The sequence below is a fragment of the Urocitellus parryii genome, chromosome 7, assembly GCF_045843805.1.
Source record: "Urocitellus parryii isolate mUroPar1 chromosome 7, mUroPar1.hap1, whole genome shotgun sequence".
In the NCBI taxonomy this organism is placed as follows: Eukaryota; Metazoa; Chordata; class Mammalia; order Rodentia; family Sciuridae; genus Urocitellus; species Urocitellus parryii.
In genome coordinates, this window is record NC_135537.1 from 1,374,983 (window position 1) to 1,396,487 (window position 21,505).

The following is a 21,505-nucleotide window of genomic DNA, read 5'->3' on the forward strand; positions in this document are numbered from 1 at the left end:
TCATATGACTCTGTCCTTTGAGCCTGTTAACATACTATTAATCTCTGTTTATTGATTTTTTCTTTTTCTTTTTGTCACTCTGTTTTTGTGCACTGACTTTCTGGTGTCAAACCAGCCTTGCATTCCACCTGATCCCGGGAGATCAGTGTCTCCGTATGTTACAGACCATCTCTGGCTTGGGGAGGCGGGGTGCTCTGGCACCCTTTTTTGTAAGGTTGCCCCAAGTGGACTTTTATCATATGGTCCTGGTCAGGTTTTGGTTTCAAGACTTTTCTGGCCTCATAAGCAAACAGTTTTTTTCTGTTTTCCCATTCTATGAGTCAGTTTATGAAAGATCAGAATTATGTGCCTCATAAATATGTTAGAACTCTGGGATATAGCTTTCTTTGCTTCTCAACTACTGATGGAGATTCTGTTATGGTTGTAAGAAGACGCAGGTTTGAGTGTTCTTCCTGTTGGTCTGTCTGGAGCTGGATGTGCCCGTCTGTCCCCCGAGGTGCTGGCCTGCGGTCTGTCCTCCTGCTCCCCGCTTCTCGTCTCACCTGACATGCCCCTGGCCATCAGGGTTTCCCAGGAGCAGCCTGGTGCAGCCTGGGTCTGATTTCTGCCCAGGTCCGCTGCCTTCCTGTAACGTCACACCCGTGTGTGAGGCTCTGGTTGCCCCGTTGGGTGCCGAGTGTCATTGGCCCCGCACCCCTAGTTGGATTAATCATTCAATGATAGTTTCCCTACTGCAGGTCTTGCAAGCTGCGCGGGGGGGGGGGGGGGGGGGGTCAGCTGGCTGTGCTTGCCCTTGCCCTTGTGCTCCTAGGGGCTCTTCCTCCTTGTACCTTCTCCTCCTGGCTCTCGGGTGGCCTGGGGAATGTCTTTACCCTCCACCTTAGAGTTCTGGTTGTCTTCAGAGCAGCACTGTCTGGTGGCAACACGTGAGCCCCATGGGTAGTTTGAGCTGGAGGGTGCAGCTCCATGGCAGGGGCTTGCCCAGCATGAGCAAGGCCCCGGGTTCATCCCCAGCAACAAATAAATAAGTGAAAAAAGGAAAATAATAGGTGAGATATACTTTATTAAGCACAGTATATCACAACGTGTAACTAAGGAAAAAATTGCAAATTTGGTATTTTACCTTCTTGTTTTTCTGTTGAGTCTAAACTCCGAAGTCTGGCCTCCACACAGGCTGGGTCTGGGGCCCAGAGCCACCTTGTGGAGCTGGACCCACTCTGTCCAGCACCCCGTCTACTCCTGCACCTCTGTCATCTGCTGTGGAGCCCTGGTGACGTCCCTAAGGCACTTGCTGGCCAGCACGAGCAAGCACCTCTGCTCACAGGGCCTGGGCTCATGTGCGTCCTGCCGGTGGGCCTCTTCCTGCCTACCTGGGCTCTGGCTGTGCTGTCCTCTTCTCCTCTGCCTGCCACACTGCCCTGGGTTTCAGGGCCCTGTGTCACCGGCCAGGCCCAGCACAGAGGGGACTTGACTCTGTGGGGATGAGTGAGTGAATTGGGAGCTCTTGCCCAAGCCTGCCCTCTCTGTGGCGGGATAGGTGGCCACGGGGCAAGATGGGCATGGGGCAGGGGCAAGGCGTCTGCCTAGCCAGCCCGCTCACTGCAGCCGGCCCCTCATGCTCCACACGCCGTCCCCCATTAGGCCCTCAATCCTGGGCCCTGGAAGCAGGGCCAGGCTGGTTCTGTGGGGCCTGAGATGAAAAGCCTCAAGGTGGGATCTGCGCTGGGGCCCTGGCCTGGTGTTGAGTTGGACTCGGTGGGCTCTGTAGGTTCTGTGGGATCGAAGTTCAAGGTGGAGCAGCCTGTCACCAGTCTAGGGGAGACACAGTAGGGGTGCTGCAGGCCAGGTGGACTGTGGCTCCCTCCTCCAAGTTGTGCCTATCTGAGCCAGCTGCAGCAGGGTGAGGGGACACAGTGGGGAGACCTTGTCCCTAATAAAACCTTGGACTCAGTTGGGAGGTAGTAGTGAGGGGCCAGGAAGGAAGGCCCTGAGTGCCCATCCCCATCCTGGGGCTGTTCAGTAGGGTGCAGCCAAGGCTTCTCGCCTCCCTGTGGCCTGGTGACAGAGCCGAGGCCCAGTGGCTGCCCGGAGCACCTGCCTGCTGGCGCCCCTTCTCCTCTGGGTATAATTAGCCCCACGACAGGTGCTGTGGATCGAGTGCCCAACCCAGCCCTGACCCAGTGCTGCCCGGCCTTAGCCGACCTGCCGCACCCCATGGCCCGGGCTCCAGCCTGAACCCTGCCTGGCAAGGTCCCCTGAGGCCTCAAGCCCCACCTGCCTTCCTCTGGGCTTTCACCACACCCACCAGGATGGACAGGCTGTCAAGTGGGGGTGGTAGACAGGCAGAGCCCTGGACAGTGGCCTGGCCTCAGGCTCTGGGAGTCCTCAGGATGGCCGGTCCCTCAGGCCATGCCCAGGGGCCCAGGCGAGCCACTTGGCCTGGTGACCTCATCCTTCCAGTGAGACACCTCCAGCCCGAGACCCAGGGGGCACCCTGCAGCTGCAGGGATGCCTCCCAGTGCCATGCACAGCGTCCGTGCAGCACACCCAGCTGTGTCCCTTCTCCCCCAGTGCAAGAAGAAGCACACGCTGCTGTGCCCGGACTTTGCCCGTAGGGGTGCATGTCCCCGGGGTACCCAGTGCCAGCTGCTCCATCGCAACCAGAAGCGCCACGGCCGGCGGGCAGCTACGCCCCCCACCCCAGGGCCCAGCGAAACAACTCTCAGGAGCAGAATGTCAGCTGGCCATGGACCCAGGTGATGGGGTGGTGGGTGCTGCATTGTTTGTGACAGAGGTGGCCCAACCCTCCCCTGGGGACATTGACCCTCTGGGGTGAGTCCCCACCCAGTAACTTCAGATCCAAAAACAAATGTCAGTCTGAGGCAGGAAATGGAGTGGAGGTCCCTGAGCTTCAGACCCAAGGGTGTCCCAGCCAATGGAGGGAGGTGGGGGCTTTCAGAAACCCACTCCCCAGAAGAGGGGATGAAGCTGGGCTCCCAGGAGGGGCTTGTGGAATGGGGAGCCCCCTGTAGATGAGGAAACTGGCTGCAGACAGGGACAAAACTCAGCACGGAGCAGAGTTTCCCACTAGCTAGCCGACCCCGGCTGCCTCAGCCAGAGGCCCTGAGACCAGCCTGTCCTTGGGGCCAAGGGTCAAGCTGGGACCTGGATGGAGACACCTGTGGCTGCTGTGACAGGAAGTGGGGGCCAGGGGCCAGGGGCCAGGAGACCTGTCACTGGGATGATTCCACACAGGAGATTGCTAGTGTCCTCAGAGCCCCTGACTGCCAGGCAGCTGCCCACCCTTACTGCTGCTCCCTTCCTTTCCTACAGGAAGCCCTCGGCTACCCAGCGTCCCACCAGACAGACGCCCAGCTCCCCCACCTCCAGGGCTGCAGTCCCACCCTCTCCCTCCCTCTCCCCCTCCCCCTCCCCACAGGCTTTGGCTTCAGCCTCTCCATTGTCATCAAAGGCTTCCTCTCCCTCCACCCCCTCCGCCCCCTCCTCTCCCCCCCTTACTTTGGACCAGGAGGAGCCATCTCTCCAAGAGAGAGCCACCTCATCCAGGACAGGCCCAGGTAGCCTCTGCAAGCTGCCGTCCTTCATCTCCCTGCAGTCCTCACCAAGCCCAGGAGGCCATCCCGGGGTCCAGGCTCCAAGAGGCCCCCTCACCAAGGACTCAGGTAGGCAGCCTGGCTGTTCTTGAACCCGGCTGGTGCCACCAGGGGTCATTTTAAATATGCACTTCGACCCCACCAAGGGGGTCTCCAGGTGGGGGCTGGTGAGTCAGTGGGTGCCCTGTATGCCGCTGCTGGCAAGGGGCAGCGCCAGTGCAGGACAAGCGCATCAGTGGCCACCATGCAGACCACCCCAGCCAAGGGCTGATTTAATTAGAAAGCACCCATTTTCTGTTAATTTGTTCTGGAAGATCTCCGCACACTCCTGGAGAGAACAGATGTTCCCTCTCCCCAATGAGCATTTGGGGCTTGGTAAATGGCTCCACTCAGCCTTGTTTAGGAGAGAAAAGAGGATTTTATGGCTGCAAACGACCCTTTCTGTAAACATTTTACAGCTCTCTGCGCGTTTGAGTGACGATAAACCCCACGCAGCTCGGCGGGCTGCAAATTTGTGACCATACGGCTATCATTTTATTGTCATATTTCACGGTCGTAACGTTAATGGAAGATGCTTGCTGCAGGCTTCTCTAACAGCCCCGCCGAGCACACTCGAGCCCTGCGTGGAGGGGCTGCCTCCTGGCCCTGTCCTCCTGGTGGAGCGCAGAGACACAGCCGGGCCTCCTCCCAGCCCGACCCAGGAGGAGCACCAGCTCCTCCCATCTGGGTGGCCCCTCAGCAGGGAGCAGCTGGGGACCCTGAGGCAACCATCTCTTTATGTTTTTTTTTAAAGGTCAGGAACCCAACAGCCTGTCCCAGGACCAGAGGAGGCATGGGGTGCTGGAGGCCCTGCATGTAGCCTGGGTGGTCAGGAGAAAGACTTCAAGGCCATGCAGGATTTGGCCAAGAGGGCAGCGTGAGGGGCAGGTGTAGTCAGGTCTGGGGCAGTCTAGCAGGAAGCCCCCCTGGAGGGGCAGGCCAGTGGCATCTAGGCCTGCTGCTGGCCTGGCAGCCAGCTCTGGTTCAGCTGAGTAGGGATGTCAGAAGGAACCTTGCAGGGGCACGTGGGTGTCATGCCTGTGGGCAGCAGTGCCAGGCCACAGGCTGCTGTTACCCCTGAGAGGGTCCCCGACAGACCTGGAACATTTATGGGAGGGAGGAGAGGCTGATGCCCAGTGAGCATAAACCTGCCTGGGATGTGCCCCTCCCTCCTGAGGCCCCTGCCCTGGAACCGTGTCCTTCCCACACATCCTGTTAGGGCCTTGCCCAACTCACCCTGTGGATTCTCGGCTCAGCCCCTGCCCATGCCCAGCCCCTGCTGGCACCAACCCAGCTCTTCACGGGGAAGGCATTGTGTGCCTGCATGTGTGTGTGCGCGTGTGTGCGTCTGGCAGCCTTCTTCCCAGGTGTGAGCAGTGTGTGCCCTTGCGTCTCTGTGCACCTGGTATTTATAGCTCAGCCTGCAGAGTATTGTGGCTCCCGCCTGTGAGCTAGCCACTGTGGAGGGACTGCCCAAGCCCAGGAAGGCCCCTGGACCTGCAGAGACCCAAAGACTCCTTCCCATCTTGATCCCTCAGGCAGAGGCTTGCCAGGGCTCTGCAGCAGCAGGCAGGCAGTGGGCAGGGACTGGGAGGCGGTGGCCTGGTCTTTAAAACCCCGTTGGGCAGACCTGGGCTTATGAGGCCTCCCCTCTGCTGAGCCCTAACCAGAAATTTGGGGGATGCATGTGGTGGTCCCTCCTGGCCGGGGTTACCTAGCACCTGACCTTTGCCCTCTCTATGCAGGGAAGCCACTACACATCAAACCGCGTCTGTGAGGACCCCAGGGACCAGCCCACACCTACCTCAGACCTTCACCCCTGGAGAGGATAAAGGCTCTGTCCATCACTCTGCCCCCGCAGAGGAGCCACCTGCCACCAAGTCCCCCAGGGACCGCAGGGGCGCCACTCTGCCTGCCTGGCTCTCTGCCTTCTGCAGCCTGTGCACCCAGGGCCTTGTCTTCCTCCTTGGGGCCAGCCCTGTGCAGCAGGCAACCTGCCCTACCCTCCCTGCCCCTGGGCCTCAGTCCCGCACCCAGGACTTGCCCCCCACCCTGCCCCATGGGGTGCTGTGTGGGCTTTACCCCCAGGCCTGTACCTCCCTGTGGGTAGGGCAGCAGCCCTGCGATGTATGTCCCTTGCCCTTCCCACCCGGGACCCCTGCCAGGGGAAGAGGCCATTGGCCAGGCCCCCCAGCAGGCATTTTATGTTCAGCAATAAAGGTTCTGTCCTGTGTCGTTGGCCCATCCTGACTACCCCATGCCCACAGGGCCCTGGCTGGGAGGGAGATGGGCAGCTAGAGAGCAGAGACCCCAGGTGGCCGAGAGGGTTGGAGGCAATCTCTCTGGATGCCCAGGTCAGCACAGCTTGGGGTCAGGAGGGGCACTCTGGGGACATGGGTGGGAAAGGCTAGAGTCAAGGCAGGAGCAGAGGAGGCCCAACCACCCAGAGAGGACTCAGTACAGGGTGAAGCTGGAAGGCACAGGGCTATTGTGGTATCTACCCTGCAGACTCTCCCAGAGCCCCCCCCCCCCCAGGGAGGCAGTTCAACTGTCCCGGGGTGATCATCCAGGACCTCAGACTGCTGTATAGGCCCCTCAACCTCTGACCACACCATGTCCACCAGACCTCTGCCCATGAAGTGGGCCTCATGACACCAGCCTCAAAGGGGGCCAGGACCAAGGCTGATTGGTCCCCGTCCCCACCTCGTGGGCCCTCTGCAGCTGTATCTGACAGGATAGCAGATGCTGGAACCTGGACTTGGCAGGAAGGACAGCCCCAGCCCCAGCCCCAGCCCCAGCCCCAGCCCCGCCCCAGCCGTGGCTGAAGAGAGCCCCTGCTGCTAACCGCTGGAGCCTGAGCCAAGAGGGCCTCCCAGTGGCCTCCAGATACACCTGGGGGCAATTGTTTGCAAGGCCCGTGTCCATGCCTGACCACACACCACCCCTGGCCACCTTGCTAGGGTCCTTTCATGCCCACATGGCCTCATGGGGTGAGCAGATTGTTAGGTGGCTGCCTTTGAGCCTGTCTGCCTTGGTGGGCAGGGTCCCGGCTGGGGGCTAGCAAGGGACTGCAGGGCTGGGGCCTGCACAGCAGCAGCAGGCTCTGGCAACCAGGGCCAGACGGCCAGAGCATAGAGCCGCTTCCCGGGACAGTCTGGACGGACCCAGGAGATGGCAGAGGCGAGGGCACCCTCAGGCCACTCAGAAGTGCTACCCATAACAGCACTGGTGGCTCTGGTCCCAGGTGGCCAGCCTGCAGGGCTGCCTCACCTGCTCCCACAGGCTCCCCACGGAGAGCAGGCCTTTGACAGCTTGCAGTCATCCCTGTCTCCCTGGGCCGAGGGGACACAGGTCTGGCCAGCCAGACGGAGAGCTATAGTGGTTTGCGCACACCACCAGCAAAGTAGACTCAGGCTGGCGTTGCAGGTCAGACTCCCTGGAAACTTCTGGCTTCACGGGTGGTCACAGGTGGACATGTGGGCACATTCTCAATCCTCGTGGTCATGCCCCCAGTGGGTCTCCACTGCAATCGGGTCCTAGCAGCCCAGGAGACAGCCATATGGGCAACCATCACCCATTTGCCTGCCAGGAACCACAGGGAGACCCACCCTGCAGGTCTGCTGTTGTAGCCCCAGTTCCACAAGCGCTGGACAGCCACACGGCCCACACAGGATCTGGGCATCACAAGGAGGTGGTGAGGTATGGTGCTGGCTTAGGCCCACTGCCCCTGCCCCTGGTGCTATCCACTGCCTGCAGCTGCTGGTTGAGGCCCAGGAAGATGTGGCACTGCCCTCCGGGAGTCTGCATTGAGTCCTGGTTCTCCACTGCTCTGGGATGCCATTGGGGGTCAGTGTAGCCGCGGGCCCTGCCTGATTACAGCCCCTGCACTTCTTCCAAGCCCAGTGTGTCCATTGGTCACCCTGGGCACATGTCAATCATCAGGTGATAGAGACTGACCAAAGGACCCTGGAGGCCACTTGCCCCTGCCTCCATGGTGACCATGACTTTCATACTGCTTGGGGCCAGCAGAGTCCTGGAGGCAGGTGGGGTCAGCCAAGCACCCACCCAGACTGGGGGTAGTAAAAATGACATTTAGGAGGGACCTGGGACCAACTCTCCTAAGTCTCCCTTGGGTCTCTAGAGCAGGTCCCCATTCCGAGCCTCCTAGGACAGCTGAGGGCTGAGGGCTCCTGAGGCTGAGGCGGGGATACCTGCTGGTAGTACCAAAGCCGAGATGCGGGGGACATGGGACGTAGGCTGCCTTGTGTCGGGTGGGCAGCCAGCCTGTGGCCTATCTTCACACAGGCTTCCCTTCCAGTGCCAAGGAGGAACACAGGCAGACCCAGGTCCACACAAGCAGTAGCAGGTTGGTGGCCTGGGGACCAGCTGGATAGGGACCCTGCAGCAGAAACATGTGGGACACCAAGGCTGTAAGTGACCTGGGTGGTCCTCAGACTGCTGGCAGGGCAGGACAAGGCTCCATGCAGGGCTCCACTGTCCAGCCCCCAGCCAAGTGTCTTCCCACCACAGCTGACAGGAGGCCCTGGCTGTGGCATCCTCTCCAGGGAACTTCAGGGACGCCTCAAGGTGGTGGGGCAGAGTCAACTGGCAGAGGGAAGTGGGCCTGGGAGTATAGGCAAAATGTGACCCCCAGGTGTGCCTCTGCCGCCCCCTGTGCCTGGAAGAGGTGGACTCACCTGGGGCTGGGAGGAGCCAGGAAGGATGTCCCCCTGGCTAGTTGGAGCCCCTTTCTGTTTCTGCACCGTCCTGGTTGGTCTTGCTGCTCCCTACCCGGTGTTCCCCAGGGCAGAGGGCACTTATGTCACTTGGTGCAGCACTCTGTCCCCAGGAGGGGGGAAGCATGGATATGTTCATGCCTGGGTGCATACCCCAGGAAGGATCCTGGCGTCCCCGTAAGTGCTGGGGCAGGACAAGGAGGCTGCCAGGTGGGGAGCAGCTGAGGCCACTTCCAGGAAGCCGGTCTGTGTGAGCTGGCTCTCTCCGCCCTGCCCTGAGGCCCCGCAGCCCCAGCCCCAGCGTTTGCAGTGATCGGCTCCTTGCAGCCCTGGCTTGGGGTAACCAGGCACTCACCACCTGTCCAAGAGCTGCGTTCCCATGACAGGAATGGAACAGGACCTGGGCAGCCTCTGTGCACCGTGGGCCTGTCCAGAGCACTTCCTGAGGGCACTGCAGTGGCTTTGACAAGCTCCACCTGCCCTGCCTGGGATCAAGCAGATCAGCCCTGCACACGACCCCCTCCCCTCTGCCAGGCCAGCCTACTACCCACCCAGAGCCTCCGTGGTCCACCAGTCCCCATGCCTGCTGCCACAGCTCCAGCTTCTTTTGTTATTTGATTTAGATGTGTTGGTTCTTGTTGTGACACTAGGGATTGAGCCCAGGGGCACTTTACCACTGAGCCACATCCCAGTCCTTTTTGTTTTTTATTTTGAGACAGCTGACCTTGAACTTGTGATCCTCCAGCCTCAGCTTCCAGAGTAACTGGGATTATAGGTGTGGCCACTGCACCTGACTCAGTAGCTGCCACCTTCCAGATCCCGTTCCAGCTGGCCCCTCCCAGAAACAAGCTCCCTCCCCTCCCTGGAGGGCTGGCCACCCCTTCATCTGCTCCCGTCTAGGAGAGGACTCTCAGTCCTCCGTACCTTCTCACTCTGAAGCCAACCTTCACCTTATGGGGGAGACTGGCCTTAAGGTGGCCCCATGCCCCTGCCTGCTGGGGTTCACACCTGTCGTGCTATTTTAGTCAACTGTGACCAAAAAAAAAACCTGATAAGAACAAATAGAGGAGAAAAAGTTCATTTGGGGGCTCACGGTTTCGGAGGTCTCAGTCCATAGACAGTGGACTCCATTCTTTGGGGCCTGAGGTGAGGCAGAATATCATGGTGGAAGAGTGTGGCACAGGGACTAGCTGGGGACAGGGCACTAGGAAACAGAGACTAAACTCAGGTCGCAAAATACAAACCACAAAGGCACACCCACCTGCCGCACTCACCGGCGGCACGTCCCTGTTGGGCTTCTTGCACTGAGCAGGCTGAGACTCTCACAACTCAGCAGCTTTCACCTCCAAACAAGCTTTGGGGGGACACCTCATATCCAGACCATCACAGGTGCCCTTTCCTGGGGGCAGCACCTGTGGCCTGCTATTCACCAATAGTCCATGCCAAGGCGGAGGGAGGTCTGGGTTGGGTTTGTCACTGTCAGTCACCGCTGGACCTAAGACCAGTGGCCCAGCCCCTGCTGGCCTGGGGAAGCTGGAGACCGACTGTGGTGGCAGCCCCATGTGGCAAGGAGCCCAGGCAGCCTCCAGCCGCCAGCCAGCCAGGAATGGTGTTTTCTGCAGCCAGACTGTGCTGGGGAGGACCCTTGGTCTTAGTCAGCTTTTTTGCTGCTGTAACTAAAGGACCCAACCAGAACAACTTCAGAGGAGGAAAGTTTACTTGAGGGCTCACAGTTTCAGGACGTAGTCCATAGAAGGCTGTAGTCCATAGGAGGCGGCTGCATTCCTCGGGGCTCGAGGCAAGGCAGAACATGATGGCCGGAGAGTGTGGCAGAGCAAAGCAGCTCACAGCATGATCAGGAAGCAGAGGGAGGCTCCACTCTCAAGATGACACAGCTCAGCTGGTAGGGTGCTTACCTCACACGCACAAGGCCCTGGGTTCAATCCCCAGTACCACCAAAAAAGAAAAAAATATATATATATATAGATAAAATATATGTCCCATAGCCACGCCCCGATGCTCACATCCTCCACCCACACTCACTCTGTCACTTCACTGACCACTCCGTAGATCCCTATCAGGGGTTAAGACTCTTACAACCCACTCCTTTCTCCTCTGAACATCTTGCGTTGGCTCACATGTGAGCTTTTAGTGGGGGCACCTCATGTCCAAACCATAATACCCTCCCCTGACCCAGAAAGCGTGTGGTGAGCCGTGCCTGAGCAGTGGGAAACTATTGACTAGTTACCTGTGAGCTCATTTCTGTCCTCTGAAGCCTGCCCTGGCAGCTGCATTTCCCAAGTGTGTCCCCGTAAGGTTTGGGGGTGGCTTCAGATGCACAGCCTTGCTCTCTGGGATGCTTCTGAGGGGAGCCAGCCAACATGCTGAGTGGAAGGCCCCAGGCACAGGCTCACAGTGTGGGGACACCCTTCCAGCCCCACCCGCCAGGCCCCTGTGGGAAGACACTGCCCATGCCTGCCTCACTCCAAAGTCCCGTCACCCCAGCCTCCCCGTCCTCTCAGCTGTCGGGATCAGGGACAGCTGTCCCCACACTCCCAGGACAGATGTCCTGACAGACCCCGTGGACACAGTGAAAGGCCGCGTTGAGACGCTAAGCTCCAGGGGCTTGCTCTTCAACAGGAATCCCTGACATAGTAGGTGCTCAGTGAAGATTAATGGGATACCCCCCAGGGAGCCTCGAGGACGGGAAGGTGGGCGTGATGGGAAGCAGCCCCAAGGCCCAGGGTGCCGCCTTCCTTTCTACCTTCTCTGCAGTCCCCCAGGGCCTGGCAGGAGTGCTCACTGGTCTACCAGGGGCCAATCTAGGCAGGAACTTCTGACCCTAGAGCTCACTCTGCAGGGTGTCTGCAGGTTCCAGCTGGACTGGGAGTCCTCTGAAGCCTCACCCAGGGGGACCACCCAGCCTGACAGATCAACAAACAAGAAGGTGCTGTGCCCTCAGACCAAGCACCAAGGGCTAACAAGTTGCAGGGAGGCGGGGAGGACACAGAGGTGACAGGCAGGACAAGAGCTCAGGTGGCTCTGTGGGCTCAAAGAACTTCTAAAAAGCCAGTCCGACCTGCTGGCCTCCAGAGGCCAAGTCCGGGGCTATGAGGAAGCTTGGTCCAGGAAGTAGGGGCTGGTGCTCTGCCCCAGGAGGCCCCCACCACCCCAGACGGCTTCAGAGGAGGACTGAACCCTGCCGTCTCCCTGCACCTCCCACCCGCTAGCTCTGAAGTCCTTGCTCACCACCACTGGTGGCACCCTGGTCACTTCATCTCACTGTTGGTCACCAGGGTGGTCCTGGGAGAGCTGACCAGACCTCCCTCTACCCACCACAGTGCCCTCCCTTGTTTCCTGCACCAACTGCTTCCTCTGCCCTGCAGGGAGGGCTCTTGTTCCTGCCACCCCCAACCCCTGCCTTGGGTGAGAAAATGAATGAGTGACCTGTGCTTGGTGCAGGGACAGGCAGGGGTGGGGGATGGAGAGGTGAGGGTGACTGGCTCAGGTTTCTACAACCAGAGTCCAGGGCAGGTGGTCCTGCCTAGAGAAGAGTTGCAGTGGGTTGGGGTGGACAGGGGTCAGGGCCAATCAGCAAAGCTGTCCCAGCCTTATCCAGCTTCCTGCACCTCATGGCAAGATGAGGTTCCGGGTGGGTTTGGGGTGTTGCTGACCATATTACAGGGATCCCTGGGCCTGAGGCTGGGAGCTGTGGCCCTGGGAGAGCTCCTACCTGCCTGGGGGCAGGCTCCTCCACCATTCTCTCCCTGGCACCCTCCTGGGATTGTGACTGAACCCCCTCACCTTGTCCACAGGACTTGGAGCCACACCTGAGGCAGGCCCGGGTGGACAGCCTGCCCAATGCCAGCATCCCTCCTTCCTCTGCTCTCTTTCCAGCGTGCCTAAGCGTCACACAGGACGCAGTACCCAGCAGGCCGCTGGGCCGCTGCAGGAGGCACCTGCTCCCACTCCTACAGTGGGCTGCTCCAGCTGATCCACAGCCTCTTCTGAACACAGGTGGACAAATGGACCCACTCCCTGGCCTCAATGTGCGACCAACCCAGTGGTCAGTCTCAGCTCCTGGCAGGGGCTGGGGGTCTGCACCTGCCACAGGTCATCTTTGGCAAGGCCGGTTGCTTTTCAGGGCCCCTTTTCCCCATCACCTGGAGGGAGCTGTGAAGCCACAGGCACAGCATGTGTTCCACCAAGGCAGCCTCCTTCAGGGGCCCTTTTCAGAGAGGAGGGCCTGGACTTCCAAATCCTCAGCCCCAGCCCCAGCCCCACCCTGAGGAATGGCGGTGAGGAGGGTCAAAGAGCACCCTTGGAATGTCACTTCAGACCCCTGGCATTCTCTGCAGATGTGGGCATGGAACCCAGGGTCTCCATAGGCAAGTGCTCTGCCACTGAGCCACACCCCCAGCCCCTGCATGGCATTTTCATAAAAGACACTTGTAGAGGGAGCACAGCAAAGTCCTGGTGACAACCTGCTGGCATGCCTGCCAGCCCTGTGACTTCCTGGGACACCCTTCCAGTGTTTCTTTCTGTGCATAGGTGATTACTTTTTTTTTTTTTTTTTAGGTACTTGGAATTGAACCTGGGGAGCTCTGCCACTGAGCTCCATCCCCAGCCCTTTCTATTTTTGAGATAGGCTCTCCCTAAATTGCCCACCCTCCTGCCTCAGCCTCCTGAGTTGCTGGGATTACATGTATGCACCATCCTCCCTGCAGATAGTCACATTTAAAATCTAGTTGTTGTTCTGTTTTTGGTGTTTTCTTTTTTGTGGTGCTGGTGCTAGTGAACCCAGTGTGCTCTACCCCCTATAGGGATGAGCTGCATCTCCAGTCCTTTCTATTTTATTTTGTGACAGGTTTTCACTAAGTTGCCAAGGAAGGCCTAGAATTTGCCATCCTCCTGCCTCAGCCTTCCCAGTTTCTGGGATCACAATAAAATTTAGTTTTTTAATTGTCAGTTATAAAAAAGTACACCCTCCCATCATGCTTCCCTGGGGCCCCCAGGGTCCCCATCCTTGTCCCCTTGTTCTCTGGCTCCGTGCAGCGCCGCACCCTGCGGGTTTCTCCTTGCGCTAGGCTGCCTCCCCCAGGTATCTGGCCCCGCGGCGCTGGGAAGCAGCCCTCACTGGGCTTCCCAACACGATCGGTCCATCCGCTCCTAGGCAGCAAGGCGTAGGCAGCACCTCGGAGGACGCCCGGCCCTCTGTCCCCCACGCTCCAGGGACCTTCGCGCCCCTTGCACCCGGGCCTCGGCACCGCGGTGGCCCCACGCATTCCTCTCCACCCGAGCCGCGAGCTCAGCGCCCAGCGAGTCCCACGTGCAGGGCGTCCCGCCGCCCGGGGTGCCAGCAACTTTGTTGACTGAATTCCTGAACCCGCCCGAACCGCGGGTCTAAAAATAGCCGGCGCGCCGAGCTCGAGGACAGCGCAGTCATTCCGTGTCAGGATGCCCGGAGATCCCCGCGTGCGGACGCCGCCAGCGGAGCGGGACGTGGCTCCAGGCCCGCGGAGGCTAGGCGGGACGGGTGGCCTAAGGGACCCTGAGGCGCCCAAGGGTCTCCTGAACACTGTCTTGTGTGCTCCCGGAACTCTCCCGTCCCAGGGCTGCGGACGCGAGGCTGCGGGAGGTCGCAGGCCGCCTAGCAGCCAGGCACCACCGCGCCCCCAGGCTCTCCGCGATTGCAGTCCTCCGCCACGGCCGCCAGGGGGCCCTGCCCGCTTCTCTTGCCGGCGGCCTATCCCCACCCCTTCCCACAGCTGTTTCCCGCAGGAGACTGACAGCTGGGCTCCGGTTGCCATGGGGATAAGCAAATGAGAGCGGCAGGGCTGGGGCTCCGATTGGCCCGGGGGCGCGTGCCCCCTCCCGGGGAGGCGGGCCTGGGCGCTCGGCTCTATAAAGGCACGCGAGGCTCCGCGCTCGGCCGTGGGAGGCGGGGCCGGACAGCAGCGCAGGCGGGGCGTGGGGCGGGGCAGCAGGGCCCGAGGCGTGGCCGCACAGCCACCAGCCGGGCAGGGACAGCAGAGGACGAGGACAAGGAGGAGGAGCAGGTGTCGGGCGGTGCGCCCGCCGCCCGCCGGGAGCGGGCCCCGGGCCGCCCTAGAAGCCCGGCTGGCGACCGTTCCCGGCGCACCACTCCTGAGTTGGCTGTACGAAACTTTTCCCTGCGCCATTAGGTGCCCCAACCCGGAGCCCGCGCCCCGCCCACGCTCGCCCCCGCCGGGACCACAGCCCTTGGGGAGCTCCGCAGGCGAAAGGCCCGCCGCTACTACCCCCGCCGCCCGTCGGGGCGCGGCCGGGTGCGGCGGCGGGGCTGGGGCCCCGGGCGATGGCCGCGGAGCTGGCGATGGGCGCTGAGCTGCCAAGCAGCCCACTGGCCATCGAGTACGTCAACGACTTCGACCTGATGAAGTTCGAGGTGAAGAAGGAGCCGCCTGAGGCCGAGCGCTTCTGCCACCGCTTGCCACCCGGCTCGCTCTCCTCGACGCCGCTCAGCACGCCCTGCTCCTCCGTTCCCTCCTCGCCCAGCTTCTGTGCGCCCAGCCCCGGCACCAGCGGCGGCGGCGGAGCGGGGGGCGGCGGCGGCGCAGCACAGGCCGGCGGTGCCCCGGGGCCTCCGAGCGGAGGCCCAGGCGCCGTCGGGGGCGCCTCTGGAAAGCCGGCGCTGGAGGATCTGTACTGGATGAGTGGCTACCAGCACCACCTCAACCCGGAGGCGCTCAACTTGACGCCCGAGGACGCGGTGGAGGCACTCATTGGAAGTGGTCACCACGCCGGGCACCATGGGGCACATCACCCGGCCGCCGCGGCCTACGAGGCCTTCCGGGGCCAGGGCTTCGCGGGCAGCGCCGGCGCGGACGACATGGGCACAGGCCACCACCACGGCGCACACCACACTGCCCACCACCACCACGCCGCCCACCACCATCACCACCACCACCACCACAGCAGCACAGGCCACCATGGCGGCGCGGGCCATGGCGGCGGCGGCGGCGCGGGCCACCACGTGCGCCTGGAGGAGCGCTTCTCCGACGACCAGCTGGTGTCTATGTCGGTACGCGAGCTGAATCGGCAGCTCCGTGGCTTCAGCAAGGAGGAGGTCATCCGGCTGAAGCAGAAGCGGCGCACACTAAAGAACCGCGGCTACGCACAGTCGTGCCGCTTCAAGCGGGTGCAGCAGCGGCACATTCTGGAGAGCGAGAAGTGCCAGCTCCAGAGCCAGGTGGAGCAGCTGAAGCTGGAGGTGGGGCGCCTGGCCAAGGAGCGGGACCTGTACAAGGAGAAATACGAGAAGCTGGCGGGCCGGGGCGGCCCCGGGGGCGCCGGCGGGGCCGGTTTCCCGCGAGAGCCCTCGCCGGCGCAGCCCGGCCCCGGCGGGGCCAAGGGTGCACCGCCCGACTTCTTCCTGTGAGCGCCGGACCCGGGCCCGCACCGCCACCGGGGACAAGTTCGCGCAGGCAGCCGACGCCTCGGCTCGGACTCAATGGCTCGGGGCGCGCGCCAGGGGCCAGTGCAGCCGCATACGCGGTGGTCCGCCTGCGCTGGGACCGGCGCGCCTCTCCGCGAAGCCCGCGGTGCCGGGTGGAGGCCCTCCTCACCGCCTGCGCCCTCCCGCTCCGCGCGGTCTTGGGGTCGTAGTCGTGACGTTGCCGCGATCCCGCCGCACGCGGAGGACGGCGATGTCCAGGGAAGCCCGGGCCAGGTCTAACTTCCTCGCAAGCGTCCACTTGTACATATGTCGAGCGCGGCTCTCCGTTTCGACCTTCGGCCGTCCGCCCGCTGGGGGGCCGCGCGGCGGTGTCCTCTCGGGCAGCCTCTTCTCGCCCCGCGCGCCGCCTCTGATTTCTGCCTCCCCTTTCCTTGCCCTTTTTTACTCTTCCTCCTTTTTAAACCGGTCTTGTTTTCGCAGCATTTATTTATTTTGCTTGGTGATTGGAAAAGAAAACCCAGAAGAAGCCCCCTCCTTTCCCAGCCGGTGTTCCCTCGCGGTCCGCGAGTCCCCGCATGCGTCGCTCGCTCGCTCGGGGGCCGGTTCCCTGCCTGCCCGGCTGCCCGCTTGTCCCCCACCCCGCCGGCGTTCCCTGGAGACCGAAGCCGAGGGACGCCGGCGCCGCGTTCGGTCCCGCTGCCCTGCTGTACTCGACGGGGGGAGGGGGGTGGGGGTCCTGTGCTCAGCCGGGTGGGGCTGGCCCGGACTCCCGCGCTGCTATATCTCTATGCACCAGATCGTATTTATGATTCCTGGGGAAATATATCTTATTTTAACTCTCAAGAGAAGTGAAAGAAAATAAAGTAATGCACAGTATTTCTAAAAGAAAGAATTTAAAGAGGAGGGTTAGGCCTGAACCTCCTGGCATGGTCGGGTAGAGAAAGTGTTTTAATTTAAATTGTGTTTCGTTGTTTGTGGAATCTTTTTAAAAAGCTTGTCCGCTTTTTGGACTGTCCCGGAGAGAGAACGGGAGGCGGCAGCTCTAAGCTGGTGGAAGCTCCCGCGGTCAGGTCAGGGGACCTGGTTCTCCCAGGCCCACGGTGGGGACTCCAGAGACACTGCACCCTCCACGGCTCCTGCTGGGCCTTCGGGCAGTAGCCACTCGTCAAAAGTTTTGTTGCGTTGCTACTTTTTGGTTTTGTTTTGTTTTCATTTGCTACGGAACTGAGGAAAGAACACACACAAACAATAAATCCGTTTAGATCCAAAGTCTCAGGAGCCTGGCTGTTTTGTTTGTGGCTTTCATTTTTGCCATGCTTCTTCCTGAAAAGTAAGAAAAGAGATTCCTGGATTGGGCTTTGCTTTATTTCCGGGTGACCCCAAACTAAAGTGGTGGAAACTGGCTGTGCGGAATGAGGAGGCTGACCTGGCTCCCCGCCGGGCAAGCCCCCGCAAGGTTCTGACCCTGTGCTCCCACCAACACCTACCAAGGTTCAGGGTGGGTGTAGGACGGTTATGTCCTGGTGGCAGGAACCGTCCCAGCTCCCCTAAACCTGCTGGTTTCCTCTGGAGTGGCCACTGGCCTCTGTCCACTGAAGGGCTGACTCTTCTCCCCTTCACCTCGGCCAGGGTTCTTGGGGTTCCTGCTGTCAGATTTGGAGGGGCTGCTCACCTCTCCTTGAAGGTTCCAGGACACGCCTCTCCCCAGAGGGTGGCTTTTGCCTGGGGAAGCAGAAGTTCCCTTTTCCCCGGGGGCACTTCAGTGGCTCAATCCCAGGTCCCAGAAAAGGCAGGTCCAACCTGCTCTTGGTGGGGATTGAGCAAAATCCCAGGTTGGGGGAGCCTGGGTCTCCGCTGGAGGAAATGCCGAGGGAAGAGAAGGAATTCAGGCCCTCGGGTGGGCCGGCGGGCGGGGGCTTTGTGAAAGGGAGTGTTTCAGAAGCTACTGTGTGAGAGTGTGACGGGGGAGTGCAGGCTCCGCCAGGCTGTGCAGGAAAGTCTCCTCAGGCCAGAGTATCTACCCACAGAAGACACTCCCAAGAGGGCAGCGAGTGGTGGGTGTGCAGCCGGGGACCGTTGGTCTGGTTTTGGAAGTTGGAAGTCCTAGTGGAGCACAGAGGACATGGGACACCGCAGTCACCATTCTGAGGAGTCTTTACACAGCGCCTTCATCCTGGAAGAGAAAGTGCAAGTATAGGGCCCAGGCTGGACACTGGGCAGCGTGTGCAGGGGCTGTCCTGTGCAGGGGCAGTCTTTTTCTGGTGGGGGAGGGGTGGCGGCAGCAGCGGCACTCACCACTCACCTTCCCTCCCTGCCTTGGTCTTCCAGAGCGCAGCACCTGGCCTCTGGACCTCTAAGGGTGCCTGGAAGCAGGGTGCCTGGGGGCTTGGCTGCAAGGCTGCTGGGGGCAGGACGCAGCAGCCACCAGCTTTTCTCTGCAGCCAGGGCCCGGGTCTGCAGCAGCGGGTTTGACTTCTCTTTCCTCTTCCTCCCTCTCTCCCTCTTTTTTATTTTATTTATTTATTTATTTTAGTAGTAGTTGGACACGATACCTTTATTGTATTTGTTTATTTTTATGTGGTGCCGGGATTGAACCCAGTGCCTCATGCATGTTAGGCGAACGCTGTGGCCTGCAGTGGAGGGAAGCGCCTGGCCTGTGTATGGTGCCACAGCACATGCTGCGGGCTCCTCTGCACAGGCCTCCCGGGGGCCAGCTGGGAACCAGGGGTGGGGAAAGGGGAGGCTCACACAACTCTAGTTGTTTGGGTCAGAGAGGTTTGGGTGGGCTGGCTGGGGCCAGGAGAGTTGGCAGGTCTAGAGCCCACCTTGCAGGGCCTCTGGGCATCAAGGGCAGGAAGTTTCCTGAAGAGCCGCTGCAGAGCAACCTGCATACAAGTGAGGAGTGTGTGTGTGTGTGTGTGTGTGTGTGTGTGTGTGTGTGTGCACAGCAGGGTGTGTGCGGGTCTGCTAGGGTGTGTGGGGGCAGTGGCAGCACAGGGGCTCTGGGCCAGAGCCACTTGGGCCCTTGGTCTGAGAGGGTGCTAGAGGGAACTGGGCCTGAAGCCAGGGTGACCACTGTGCAGGGCAGCAGGACAAGCGTCCGCTTGCCTCTTGGTTCCCCCAGCCCCTCTCCAGCCCTGCTGGCACCTAGATGTTCCAAGAGGAGGGCCTATGTGTCCCAGTATCTCCAGCCGTGACATCTGGAGCCCGAACCTGCTGGGCCTCCCTCACACCTGGCTGACAAGGCTGCCCAGGGCCCACCAGGCCACCTCCTCACCCCTTCCTGCCTCTTGAAGTCCCAGTAGGATCTACAATCATGACAGTAAAACCAGCCAAGTAAACCCGGAGGCGGCCTCTGTGCTCTGGTGGGTAGAAGGAGGAAGCTGGGCTGGGGGTTGGGTGACCCTCCCAGCAGATGCGGAGGCTGAGGCAGCAAGAGGACCTTCTGTTCCAGGGCTGCCCTACTTCCCACTGGCCGCCATGGGGGAGAGAGGCTGCAGGGGGTGAAGCGTGTGGTCCATGCACTGGGTGGGCCTGGGGAAGGAGAGGGCCCTGCTCCCACAGGACCACCAGGTTCCCATGCCCAGCGCTCCTTCCCCTGGAATCCCCAGATGCTGGGTCCAGGGTAGCCCCGGCACCAGCCACCCCTGCTTCCAGCCCCAGCTGAAACAAGCCCACCCTAGGAAGCCCAGCCCCCTACTCTCTACTCTACCCTTCCCTGGACCTGGCCTAACACCCAGCTGGGCTTCTGCTAGGGTGCCCCAACAACACCACACACACAGTTCTTGGCCAGACCCCTGACCCTCCAGTGGGTCAGGATCTTCACAAAGCCTCTGAAGACCTGGACCCAGACACCAGTGCTGCAGGGAGGCCCATCCTAGCCCTGGCCCCGGGTCCCTGAAGCTGGCCGGTCGCAGCCTGTTTCTGAGGCCCAGGCTGCTCCACTGGGGCACCCACAACCCTCCAGCCTCTGCGCTGCCTCCTCCTGCCTCCCTGTGCTTCCCCTTGGCCGCAGGCAGGCCCCTCTGCCTCCTGGGTACAGCTGGCTCTAAGGCTGGGCAGGGCAAGGCCTAGGTATCCTCCCTATCCCCAGAGGAGAGGCCCCTGCAGCACAGGTGCACCCCTGGGCCTGCCCAGCACACACGGCCACATGCACGCTCAGACTCAGCCACAGCTGAGCCAGGGCACAGACCCACAGGCACGTGCCAGCAGACGCAGTCGCACACACAGACCCCTCACGCCACATCCTGTTCACGGGGCCACTGCAGGCTCTGATGCAGGCCGCCTACCCAGTCCTGGTTCTGCCCTTAGCCAGTCTGCAGTCAGCAGGTCTACCTGCCCTGGCCTCTGCCACCTCTCTCCCAGCCTGTCCTCGAGGCCACCAGGGAGTTCTAATATCTCTTCCAGGTGGAGGCCTTGCTCCCTGCTGCTCACCATTGAAGCTAATTTGGCCCTCCTAGGGTCCCGCTCCATTCCAGGGACAAAGGAGGGGTACAAAGGCCAGCCCCCCAGTTGGGCCATCTCCAACCAGCCCAACAACTGTGTCTGTGCCTGAGCTGGGGGCTCTTTATTGGCAGCCCGACTGCCCACTGGGGACCTGGTCAGCCTGGGAGGAAGCTGTGGAGTGTCTCACAGTCACACCAAGGGGTTCCTCCAGAAAGGGTCATGAGTAGGGCCAGGAGCCCGGGATCCCACACTGCTACCCCAGCCCCCAGGAAAGGTGAAGCCTCTCCCATCCTGGCCCAGGGCTCCTGACCCAGGGCCAGGGACCTGGTCAGGAAGTGTCAGGAGGAAGCTGGTTTCACCCCCTCACCTGCCAGCTGCTCTGGGAAGCAGGGCCGTGGGCGCTTTGAAGCTGGGTGTGGGGGTGACAAGCTGACTGTTGGACAGGGGAGGGAGGGCCATCAGTCCTGCAGGGTCCACTGCTCTTCTCCTGCCCCTCCTCCACCCCTGCCTGCCACTCGGACTGCAGGACCAGCCCTGCCTCTCCTGTCCCTGGCCCAGCTGCCTGGTCAGCAGTTCCTGAGGCCACGGAGCTGGGCCAGGGCCCAGGGAGGCCCTGCCAGGGTGTAGGAACAAGGCTCTCACAGAAGCAAGCCCAGCCCAGTTCCTGGTCCCCACAGAGGCCCACCTCCCCAATCCTGCTGCCCCTGAATCCAGGGAGGGGTGAACTGGGAAAAACTCTTGATAGGCTCTGGTGGGGAGGATTCTGTTCCTGGAACATTGATTAAGCATCTTCCATGTATGGCGGGAGGGCTCTTCTAGGGGTGGGGACATGAACTCAGAGCCTGCCACCTGGAGGTAACGGTATCATTTTGGTGGGAGATGGTGGGAGGCATCCAGCAAGATGGCAGGTGCAGGTAGGCTCCGGAGGGGAGGGATCCCAGTCAGTGCTCAGGGCAGGGCCTGGGGGGAGATAGAACCCCGATGGGGCAGCCTGGGGAGGTAGAGGGAGCTGAGGGGCGAGTAGGGGAGAAGGGGTGCAAAGTTTGGGGACCTCAGAGGACAGGAAGGTGGGCCCACTGTCATGGAGTGGTGCCTGGTGGCTGCAGGGGAGCAGCAGGGGAGTTTAGACAGCTGTGGTGAGCAGGGACAGCCTGGGGCTGTGGCCAAGGCTGGAAGGAAGGAGGGCTGGCTGGGGGGCTGGGGTGCTGGGGGTGGGCAGGGTCGGGCCTGGC

General features: G+C 61.3%; 2 protein-coding genes across 5 annotated transcripts in view; both read left to right on the plus strand.

Annotated features, from left to right (window-relative positions):
• The window catches only part of Zc3h3 (zinc finger CCCH-type containing 3), an 84,504-nt gene extending 78,637 nt beyond the window's left edge, over nucleotides 1-5,867 (plus strand). For all 4 annotated transcript variants that reach the window (XM_026409839.2, XM_026409840.2, XM_077801389.1 and 1 more), the window contains 3 exons: nucleotides 2,572-2,756; nucleotides 3,334-3,683; nucleotides 5,399-5,867. In XM_026409839.2, the coding sequence (XP_026265624.2) occupies nucleotides 2,572-2,756; nucleotides 3,334-3,683; nucleotides 5,399-5,430 (567 nt within the window). In that variant the 3' untranslated portion in view covers nucleotides 5,431-5,867. The remainder of the gene's footprint in view (nucleotides 1-2,571; nucleotides 2,757-3,333; nucleotides 3,684-5,398) is intronic.
• An 8,470-nt stretch (nucleotides 5,868-14,337) lies between these two features.
• Mafa (MAF bZIP transcription factor A) lies at nucleotides 14,338-17,102 on the plus strand. Its single transcript, XM_026409815.2, has one exon. It carries the CDS (start codon nucleotides 14,727-14,729, stop codon nucleotides 15,807-15,809), a length of 1,083 nt encoding a protein of 360 aa, XP_026265600.1. The 5' UTR covers nucleotides 14,338-14,726; the 3' UTR covers nucleotides 15,810-17,102.
• The last annotated feature ends 4,403 nt before the right edge of the window (nucleotides 17,103-21,505 follow it).